Genomic DNA, 11558 nt, shown 5'->3' on the forward strand with positions numbered 1-11558 from the left:
TACCAGGTTCTGACAATTTTATTGGAAAATGATTACAGTCCATGGACACGTGCTGCACATGAATCCGGTGTTTTACGATATAAAAATATTTGGTATCTGCTGCAGAATTATACAAACAAGTTAAAAAAAAACCCTTCATCATTACCCAGTACAAATAGAATTTATCAAAAACGTCATTGAGAAAAAAATGGCTCAATACCCTTCCTTTTACTGCAAATAAAACAGAGGCAGAAGAAGGAAGCTATCAATCTCACTAAGTCAGTTTTAACAACTGGAAATGAAACACTTTGGCGCATTTGCAAACTTAAACACTTAGGCTGACCAAAAAAAAAAAAAAAATTACCATCGGATACTGCAGTGAAATATAATTAACAGGGAAAGCCTGAAAGGAAGCACTTAAAAGAGGTTTTCCTGGGAAAACAATAAAGCAAAGGAAGTTCCCAGGGAACCAGGGGTGTAGTGCCTTCTCCCGGGATCCTCCCGCCCCACTTTCCTGGTGGGGCACCTCCTCCTCCTCTGCCAGCACATCCCTGCTCAGCCCTCCCTAAACTCCATGTGCAAGGCCACCGCTCATTCTTGGTTGTTTTGCCCCCTCCTGACTTTCTGGCCGATTTTGCCACTAATTCTGAGTTTCAGAATTCACTTTCTTGGCACAACACATGCCAATAGACTTTATAGGTGGGAAGCTAAAGGTGATCAGCAACATTGCACGTTTAAAGCATCACATAGGCCCTTCGGGGGGTGGGGACGTGACAGCCCTGCTCCTCCAACCCCGCAGACTTCTGGCTACAGTCTGAATTTGCTGCCAAATGAAGAGGAGGCACTTTCTCTTAAAACAGCGGCCCCCAAACAGCCCTATTCCTCAATGACGTCAGGTGGGATCCCGGAGAAACAGGTGGAAAGGGAACAGTCAAAATACTAAAATCTATTCTTGTCTGGTTCTGATTGCTTTGGGGGAAAATACCAAAGGAAAGTTTGTCTTCCCCCATAATACTAAAAATTAAAAATATTAAAAAACAGAAGACCTGTCCATGTTTGTACAACATGTAAAACTGTGTGTTGTGTCCTGCAGTAAGTGGCATTTAAACTTGCTGTTGGGGTTTTCCAGGGTTTCTCTATGATCCTGGAGGACTGTCATCAAGTTTTAAAAAATATTTTTCCATACAAAAGAAAAATTTGCTTTCATTTTAATTTCCTAAGAAATATTTACCTTATTGAAAGAATATAGGAAAGCAGAAAAGTCTTCCATAAAATCAAAACCTAATTTTTGTAAATTCCAAGATTCAAAAGTTTAGAATTTGGTTTCTTAAATAAAAGCATTTCTAGAATCAGCCACCATCCGCAACAACTATCATTTCTTCTCACCAAAGTGCTGGGGCAGGGGGAAAGGAGACTTGTGCTGACCTGACATCCAACATTCAGAACACTGCACTCAAAGCCAGCTAAGGAGAGACAAGACAGAGAAACTAAAAATGTGATTAAATTTAAAGTAGGTCACTTGCGCTCTCTATAAAATTAGGATGACTCTGAAAATTAAGTAAGATCACCTGTGGACATTTTAAAACAATAAAGCACTACACAAATCTATGTGACGGGTGCAAATTACTTCTGAAAGCGCCTGGGGAAAGGGACACACCCACGCCTCTCCTGCAGAGAGCAGGGCTCCGGGCTGGCAACGGAAGTGACAGCCAACAGAGCGTACTATCAGACTGAGAAAAAGAGAGCCAGGACCTTCGAGCAGTTTCCTGGGGAAAGGGAATTGGAGAAGCTTTTGTGTTTCAGTAAAATTCTGGTCAGCTGGAGGAGACGGCTTGGGGGGGGGGGGTAGGATTTCTGACCAGGGAGACAGGAGGGAGGAGGGGAGGCAGTGATGGAGGAACAGGTAGGGCAGGTCTGAGGGGGCACCACCCGGGGATTCACACGGCAGGACCCGGAGGGGGCTGGCTATGCTGGCGGGTTGGGGGTGTGGGGTGATGGGGAAATGCTGGTGGGAGAAGAACGTGGGCTTTAGCTCCTGAACCAGGAGGAGCCCGTGGAGCTGCTCCAGCAAAAGCAGGGTGAGAGGAAATCAGAGCAGCATCGTGGGAAGGCTGGTTGATCCGTGGGCTGTGTGTGTGACTGTGTACGGAGGAGGTAACTTGGAAGTTACCTTTCCGCAAAAGTGAAGCGTCAAGTAAAATGCAGACTAATGTGGAACCGATGTTCATCCCGAGGGGGCAGCATTAAACGTGGATCATTCTCTTCTATTCCTGCTCTTGAAATTCTCTCTTTAGCAGAAAGCTGAGGTTATTACCAAGCCTTAGAATCCCAGAGAATTCCTTTGTCCACAGAGATGAGTTTTAAAGGGTCTGTGAAATGTAATTCCATCTTTGGAAACTGACTGCCAGCTGCGGAGGGGTACAGGGGAACGCTCCAGGAATGCTTCCTCCTTCCTCTGGGAAGCGTGGGTCTCACCCTGCGGGCCGCAGTGTCCGGGAGAGCCACTCGAGGGCCGGTGCCCCCACCGTCCCCAGACTGGGCCCAGCCCCGCCCTCAGACAGCGGGTGACTTCCTAAAGCCATCTAGAGACGGTGGCCATCTCCTGCAGGTTCGTTCCTCTTGTGTGCTGCCCCCGTGCCTTTTCTCAGCAGTTCAGACATTCAGACAGGGCATCGGTTTCCTGTTTTAAAGGACTCCCAAGCCCTCTGCTCTGAATCGCCCTGGCCTGCTATTGGCACCACGTCCTGCTCCCTTAACAACCCGATTCCAGGTGACCTCCAGGATAAGGGACTGCACAGGTGTGCAGTATGACTGTACAAGTCGGCGAGGCCCAGCCCAGCCTGCAATGCCCGAAGACAGGAGTCACCAAGGGACTCTGGCCAAGCTTCTCCCCTACCCGAGAGGCACGTGGACCTCCCTTGGCCGTTTCTCCCTCGAGTCCTGCCCAGTGGCTGGTGACAGCAGCTGGTGCTTGGATGACGGCAGCTGCCGCTGGACTGGCATGTGGTACCTGACTTTTTTCCAGAACCTCGAGTTCGTAGACTGTGACCCTTCGCTAATGTCCCCTGACCAGCGTATGGCCCCGTGTTTCCGCTTAATGAACTGAATGGATTCTGGCATTTTCTCATAATCTTGGATTTCCTCCAGCTCCAGCAGGACAACTTTAATTCCTTCCTGAATGAGGGCATTGTACATGGCTATCTGCTCTTCGGATGAATTCCCCAGCCAGCTGAATCCCGATGTTTCTCGCACCAAAATGACTATCAGTCTTCTGCTCTTTTTTATGTTTTCATTGACAACCTGAACAATGCCTGAAAAACACAAAGCACACATGGGAAGTCAAGTTCCCATTTATCATCATTCTCTCCAGAACCAAGAGCCCTCAAGGTTCTTCCCACTCCATCCCCTATGTCTCTGAATGCTTTTTTTTTTTAACTTGCCTTACTTAAGATTGAAAGAGTTTCTCATTTTATAGCAGGGCTCAAAAATTGACCCGCAAAAGGTGAGTATTTCATTTAGGAGTCAGAATAATGTTAAGTAGAATTTGACAAACTTCCTTGTCGAACCTTTGGCTCCATACCACTCCTGTGTTACTGTCAGCTGTAAAGGAGCTACTGGATCTAACTAGCTGTTGAGTTTTCCAAAACAAAATAAAATTTAGCTAATTGTTGCCACAATAAAATATGAGAAGAGTAAACACTTTGCATTTAATACATGTGAAACTCATCCCATTACACCACTGAAGAGGTTCTTAAAATTTGTCAAATCTGTACACTCATGCCACGGTCTTCCAGAAGGAGGAAACCCAATTTTAGTAATTAAATTAGTTTTGCAAGGCTTTTAATTTTTTTCCATTGCATACATACTTTCCCCAGCGTAGTCATCCCTGCCACAGATGAACAGCTTGTATCCACACTGTTTTTCTAAGACCTCAGGCAAGACTTTAAACACAAAAATATCTGAGTTAGAGGTGGCTCCTTCCTCAGGGGTCTTTGGACATAGGATGTACGCGTCATATGTCTTTCCATCTGAAGCTGAAGGAAAAAATGCAATATATTTAGAACCAAAAGGAAAATAAATGAGATTTGGTAAAGTCAAAATCTCAAACATGCATTTCACAATGAATTCTTAACTTTTTGTACAATGGTACGAAGCAACAACTCCAAAAGCATAGCACCTTTTACAGAGTTCATCTCTACCAAGTCTCTATTATTGTGTTTTACTAAAAAGTTCTTGTTTGATTCAAGGGCCCCCTCTCCATATGGAGCTGTTCTTGTCTTCCTGATCTCATCTTCTTCCCCAGATAAGTCAGCCCTGAGTTCTATCCATTCTGCCTTTTCTGTATTAGCGTTGAACTAGTTTCTTTTTCTTTGCAAGGTTTAAACAAAGGAGAGTGCACTTCCCTGATGCACAAAAACTGAGTCATTTCTTTCATTTGAAGACAGACCATGGGGTGACCTCTGTCCTACCCAGCACAGGTCCTCAAACAGGTCCTCAACCACAGCTTTTGAATGACTGGATTTATAAGCAGATGCTCTGAGTGTCTGTGTGTCCCAGCAGCGTGAACACCAAAGCAGTCACTTAGAAAATACTACTGTTCAGTCTGTTTGGTTATGAAACTGTAAGTATGTATAATTCTATTATTTTTGTATATGTTATATCTCATTTTAAAATTTAAGTAAAAACCCTCTTAGTTATCTTCTGTATCTCTTAGCTACCCACCCCCAACAAGAAAATATTGCACAGAATACAAAATTGTACCTTTTTTCGGGAGGAAAACATAGCAAGAATCTCTGTACCAAAGCACAATGTCAATCTTGAAGATTTTATAGATGAAAACAGAGCATGTAATTACCAGCGTCAACATGACACATATACCAATCGTGGGCTTCTGGAAATCAGGGACTAGAGCAGAAAAAGAGGTAGAAAAAAAAATATTAGAGCCCAAAGAATTTAAAATTTGAGCAGAGCAAATTAAACATGAGAAACCGTATTTGGGACTGGCCTGTAATCCCAAATCCCAGACAGTCATAACTCATTTGTTATCATCTCTTATGAATGGATACTAACGTGCAAAGCCGTTGAGAATGGATACCGTATAAAACTAAGGGGCACTACATTAAATTTCCACCTAAGGAGTATAAAACACGATAACATAGGAAAAATGCCAAAGACCATATGATAGAGCCACCCATAATAAAATGAGTGGAGTCAAGTTCACTCAAAAGCCAACAAAAGTTCTGTAAGAATAGGAGAGTCAAGTGGAAAAAGTTGAAGACTCGGGGAAAGGAAAGAAGGGCTTAGGGATGCCAGAAAGAACACCTTAGACTTCCGCATTCTCCCAGCTCCGCATGCTAATTATTCACCCAGTGACCGCAGAGGAGTCAGGTGGAGCTGTAGGTGCGGAGGCAGGTGGAGAAAAAAGAAAGAGAAAAGAGCCTTCTAAGTGTCAGGGACCAAGGAGGCATCCAGGAAAGAGAATCTAAGAGCTGTTATTTACTTCTCCAATTTAGTCACTGATCGACCTGTAATCCATCTGGGTATGAAGCAGAAATCAAGATATACCATTTTCCAAATCAATACCCGACTGGCCCAATGGATGGTTCCCATTTACAATCTTAATTACTGTAGCTCGTACAGGATCTGTAGGGTAGATCTTCCAGATTTGTTGTTTTTAATGCGAGACCACCTCAACTCTTGGCCCTTTACATTTCCATGTGACTTTCAGAATAAACATGCCCACAGCAACACACTCACACAGACACACACCCACACATGCACAAATACTGCTGAGATTTTGATTGGAATTGTTTTGAATCTATAGATTCATTTGAGGGGAACTAACGTCTTTATAATACTGAGACTTTCAACCTATGAATATTGTATATCCCTCCATCTGTTACGCCTTCTCTCAATAACGTATTTTTAGTTTGTCTAACAGAGATGTTGAACAGCTTTTGCTAGAGTTACTCCTAAGTATTTGATAATTTTTTGATGCTACTGTAAATGTGATATTTTAAATTTAATTTCTATTTATTTGTTGTTGGTATTTACAGACATACACCAAAATACCATATATATACACACACATTAGTGATCTTGCTAAATTCATTTACTAATTCTAATAGTTTGTCCGTAGATTCTTTTAGATTTTCTTCCATGTACATACTCATAAATAACCTATTTTAATTCAACTACATAGTATCTTAAAATACTTCACAGATACTTTCAATATTGTGTTTGATTTTACAGTTCATGGAAACCAGTCACTTCTGATGTCCTCTCTGAAAAGTGGGTATTTAGGCTTCCCCGGTGCATCCATCATGTAATCATGTAACTAAAAAGTATTCATTAGGTAACTAGAAGGACCAGACTTCAGTCTGGAAACAGAATGATTAGCAATTATCTGCACCATCGCAGAATTTACAATCAAGTAAAGGAAACTAAGGGTGTCCTGTGACAGGGACAGACGGTGCTATGGAAGAACACAGTGGAGGCCCCAGCCATGTCCATCTGGGCAGAGAGCTGGGTTAAGGCTGGGCAGCAGGACAGAAGGACTTCTAGAAGAAATAGTTGAGCTGAGATGTGAAAAAGGAATGGAAGGTAAGCAGGTTAAGCGGAATCTGAGAGTGTCCTGGGCAGAGGAAATAGCACAGTAGAGCTCAAGGTCCTGGAGTCTTATCTTGGTGAGACAAAATGGCATTTCAAGTAAACAGCTGCGTTGTCTACCTGGATGTATTAACTGGATATACGCTGTAGTCATGCCATCAGTATTCTTGGCTAAACAGGTAAATGGATGTAGATAAAATTTACTTTCCACTACTGAAATATTAAGCACTGCGATGACTGTGCTCCGTTTTTTGTTTAAAGGGTTCTCCACTCTGTTCAAAAGAGAGAAAACGAAATTATGTAACGCAAATCGCATCAGTTACAGATGAGGTACGTGTCCAAGCTTTATCTCCTTGTTGCATAAACTGTAGCAGAAGTCATCCCTAGCCCTGAGCACAGGTCTAATAATCAGGCTGTGAGCAACACTGATCCGATACCGCACGGCCCCAGGACCACTGTCCATACAAGACTGAGCAGCAGAGAAATCAAATTAAAATTACAGCTTCCAAGAAGAAAAACGTGAACATATGTATTCTGGTCTCCACGGGGGCACAGAGAACATATGAAACAAGATCAGATCAGGGCAGATATCAAAGGGTTTGCAGGTGACATGGAGTCAGGAGTTCATCCTGAGATGGGGCGCAGGGAGCTGTCAGACACTTGAGCAGGGGAGTGCCTGATTCTTGGCCACAATTCATGAGTCTTCTCTAGACTATTTTAAAAATGGAAGGACGTGAAGGAGAATTCAGGACAACTGCTTCACTGGAATGCTGCCAACGTTTTTAACTGAATTTAAGAGAAAGCTTTCCGAGTGGTCTGGAATTTGCACCCCGATGACATGTATTTTTACCTTCAATGTACAAGAGCTTATGAATCCTGCTCAGCTGAGCAAAACCCAAAATGGGCAACAAAGAGTTAAGGACCCATCAACTCCCAACTCATCTTTGCTTTAGATCAAATCACAATGGTGATATAAAGTATGACACGGAACTTAATACCAAATCGTCCCAATGGCATGACCGAGTCTTAGCATACTTACAGTCTAAAGTCTTCCACCAGCACTGGGTCGTTTTCGGGAACTGCTGACCCGTTCCACTTCCAGTAGACAAAGTCACTCAACCGGCCGGTGACATTGCAGACCAACTGGAGCTGGGATCCTGCAAAGCAACGTACTTTTCAGCACAACATGAATGGACTTTGATCTATCGATCTAGGTTAACAAATGACAGTTGAATAAAAAGTTTTAATTATAGGAAAGCACAAGGTAAAAGATAAATTGCCTTACATCCATCTCTGAGAGAGAATCACTATTAATAACTTTATGTGTCTCACTCCGTACCTTCTCTGTGCACATATGCAATTTTTTAAATGGGGTGTTATTGTCTAATTATTGTGCATTGGGAATTTGGGCTCACGTGACTAGACTTCCAAAACAGTCTGTTTCATGACTGCCTAGTAATGCATAATACAAACATACCATGATGAACACCTTCCCCGTTGCTGAACAGAACTAGTTTCCAATTTTTCATTATTGTGATCAATATGTCAGTGACCATTCCTGCACATCAACAATGCACACATCCTGAAATATTACTCTGAATAAATATCTGGAAGAACTGAGTTAAAGAGATCTATGTCTTAAAAGCCAAACCCCGCTCTTCCAAGCAAGACTGTACCAGTCTACACTCTGCGCAGTGTCCATGAGAACCATTTATCCTGATGGGACCCCACTTACCCAAGTCCACCTCCATCGTCTCATTAACTGGACTCACAATCTCAGGTCTTGTGATCTTGTTTTTCACTGAAAGAAAAACACGCACAGGGCTTACCTCAGCCTCAAGTGATGACAACACTTGGCAAAAGATGCCACAATATACTGCATGGCCTCTCCTGCTGTCCCCTCCAGTGACCAAAGCCCGTACGGCAGGAGACAGAAGGCGAGAGATGAAGGTGGGAGGCTGACACAGAGCCACAGCAAAACCCTAAACACCTGGGCCCTTCTGAACCCACAGGGTTTGGTGCTGCAAAACACACACACACACACACACACACACACACACACACACACACATCACCAGGCCCTGGACCTCCAGACAAGTGCCTCTCTTCAAGCAAATCAGAAAAAAACGAGTCGTCGTGGAAAGGGACACCCCTGGGTGGCGCTTCAGTCACCAGAAGGCCACCGGCATTACACCGGCTTGCATTTAGTAATTTTCACAATGACCCAAAAGTGAAAGTCACACTGTTATTGAAGAATGCCAAACAACTTGGCATAATTTATTAAAATGAGCAGAAAAATATATTAAGGAGCTCCTAGAAAATGAATCTGACTTTTATCTACAAGAACCCCTGGCTTCCAGGGTTGATCTGGAGCCGAGCCTGAGAAACTACCAACTTGAACATCCACGATGCTCGCCACTACAGTCCAAATAAGAAAACAGTTATTAGCTTTGTCAGGGCAGGATACTGCCACTTTTGTCCCCTGCTGTGTACCTAGAACACTGCCTGGGGCACAGCAGAAGCCCAGCGAATACTCCTGAATCCACCTTTAGAAGAAAACAAAATATAACCTCACCCCTGATGAAGTATATTAGTTCCACATAAGGGATCAGAGAACAATGGCGGAGAGGATTTAAAACCTATTTGATCTGTTTTTTAAAATTCTGTGCTGCCCCGTTTTCCCTAAAATTCTGTCTTCCGGTCTGGTTGTAGCAGGAACCAAATGGGCAGGAAAAACCTCCATAGATTTGTAGGGAAAGCCAATCAGAACTACACCATGAACACAGAGGGGCTGCCAAGAACTCAGGATGGTTGTGACCCAAGGATTGTTGAAAATTTTGAGTCTCCGATGCTTGTAGGACATATGCAAGGAACTGATTTTGATTCAATAAAATTAACCTTAGAAAAAAATTAATTAGTGTAGAACTGAGAAAATGCAGCTGTCTCTAAAGTGATTATATTCTGGGTTTACCTGGAATAGTCCCTGTTTATGCCTGTTGCCCCAGAATAAGCACTAACAGACAGAGACACCTTTAACTCCCAAGGTCCTAGTTAGAATAACTATTCTTATATGAGAAAATCCTGGAAGTGACAGAAAGGTTGAGCGTTCTGCCCGTCCTCATGTAATCTGCAGGAGTGCATTTTGTTTTCCTTTGTTGTAGAGTAGTTTTTAATATGCAACATGGTTAATAGAAGCCTCAGGAAAATTAACAAGAATAATCACCATGCACCGATGTATTTCTCATCCGTTTGGCACTAGGCATGTGACCACAAGCCAAGCACACTCGACTTCTCACCTCCCCAACAACCCTGGAAGGTTGTATCACCATCTTACAGAAAAGGAAACAGGCTTAGAGAGGTTGAGTCACTGGGCTAACAGAGAGCTAACAAGAATAGAACTTCTTCCAAAGTCCATTAGCATCCATCCACCACGCCAGTGACTGCCAGACACTGCAGCTCCCCAAGTGAGGGATCTCAGAACTGTCCTTCCTCATGTACCAGCCGAAGGAGCCCCCGAGCTCCCCGCCACACCAAGGAACAAGCCTCCTAGCTCAGCTGGAAAACGGAGCTCATCCCGTCTGTCTCACCAGCACTGAATCTGAGACAGGAACGAAAGACACGGACATGGTATGCAGCAATCAAAACTAAACCAGAGCCATGTGACCCCTGGCAAGTCACCAAGCTTCTCTCGGATTTAGTCCCTCCATGGACAGTGATGGTAATATTAGAATTCTGAGTCTCTGAGCCTCCTTGGATTTAAACTCCGAGGCCTGGAGCTATGACTCACCCAGGGTAATCAGTTCTATAACGCGGGTGACATGATACTGTTTTCCCAAGTGCACGTAGGAGGCACGGCAGGTGTAGTGTCCCTTATGCGCCGTCGTCACATTCGTCATGATGAGTTTATTAGTTACCCCAGCAAAGTTTACGCTGTCAAGAAGTAGAGGTTGGCAGTCCTAGACAGAAGAAGAAGAAACAAGGATTGAAAAGCAATCATTCATATTTATATTCATATATACATGAATAGAGAAGTTCCTTACATGCAAGTTTTAATATTCTGTTGTTTGCAAGGTCATCGTTATATTCCCAGGATATTACATTTTTATGCCTACCAGCCTTGCACTTTGAAGACAAGTGAAAACAAATTTATTTTGCAAGAAAAACACATTTGAGGAAAGATGCTAATAACACACTGTTTCTTAGTCACGCTGTACTTCCGTCGTTCACCGGCATTATTTCTTCTGTATTTTTTAACCTCTACAAGGTGATTCCCCATATAAGCTCCAACAAACCAGGTAAAACAAAAATACCAAAACATGATGTAGCACTGGCCAATCACGTTTCAGGCAATTACAGAAACCACTAAGTTACCTCAGGACCACTTAACTTTTGTAATAAATCACAAAATCATACACAATAAATAGCTGTCTCTTAAAACCTCTAAATCTATGACCACCCTTATCTTTGAACGTCTTTCATGCCTACTGTACTTTTCTCAACTATATCTTATTAAACAAAAGTAACAGAAAGCAAGATTTTTAGTTAAGCTGCAAATTAAATGAATACCGTCTTTAAACTTTTTTTGAAAACATCCTATTAAGTTTCACCACTCAAAAGCAAACAGTATGCCAGATGAAAAAGTGCTTTGCAGGTTCACCCTATTGTCCGTGACAGGGAAGTATTTTTATTTGCTGGAGAAGTAAAACGCCGTATTTAATATAAAATTACCTTATACCACTGGACTTCGGGTAACGCATTGCTTTCATCTTTTAAAAAATCCAGGTAAGGACAGACAAGCTGTCCATCTCCAGGAACCAGCAGCTTCTGTGTGAACACAGCTTGTGCGCTGTAACACAGGGTAGGCTCGTGCTGGACAAACTTTGCAGCTATTTTAATTTTGAGGCAGTAAGTTGAATTTCTAAAATAAATCAAAAGAGGTTTATTAGAAGATTTTTCTGTCCTTAGCCATG

The 11558-nt window shown here is 42.9% G+C and overlaps 1 protein-coding gene across 13 annotated transcripts in view; it reads right to left on the minus strand.

Annotated features, from left to right (window-relative positions):
• IL1R1 (interleukin 1 receptor type 1) overlaps window positions 1-11558 on the minus strand; it is a 58898-nt gene continuing 47340 nt past the window's right edge. For all 13 annotated transcript variants that reach the window (XM_006187042.3, XM_032469764.1, XM_032469766.1 and 10 more), the window contains 8 exons: window positions 11317-11506; window positions 10376-10544; window positions 8324-8389; window positions 7628-7745; window positions 6709-6860; window positions 4741-4884; window positions 3846-4013; window positions 1-3290 (listed from right to left, as the gene is read on the minus strand). In XM_006187042.3, the coding sequence (XP_006187104.1) occupies window positions 2872-3290; window positions 3846-4013; window positions 4741-4884; window positions 6709-6860; window positions 7628-7745; window positions 8324-8389; window positions 10376-10544; window positions 11317-11506 (1426 nt within the window). In that variant the 3' untranslated portion in view covers window positions 1-2871. The remainder of the gene's footprint in view (window positions 3291-3845; window positions 4014-4740; window positions 4885-6708; window positions 6861-7627; window positions 7746-8323; window positions 8390-10375; window positions 10545-11316; window positions 11507-11558) is intronic.

Source organism: Camelus ferus, chromosome 28, assembly GCF_009834535.1.
Source record: "Camelus ferus isolate YT-003-E chromosome 28, BCGSAC_Cfer_1.0, whole genome shotgun sequence".
Taxonomy (NCBI): domain Eukaryota; kingdom Metazoa; phylum Chordata; class Mammalia; order Artiodactyla; family Camelidae; genus Camelus; species Camelus ferus.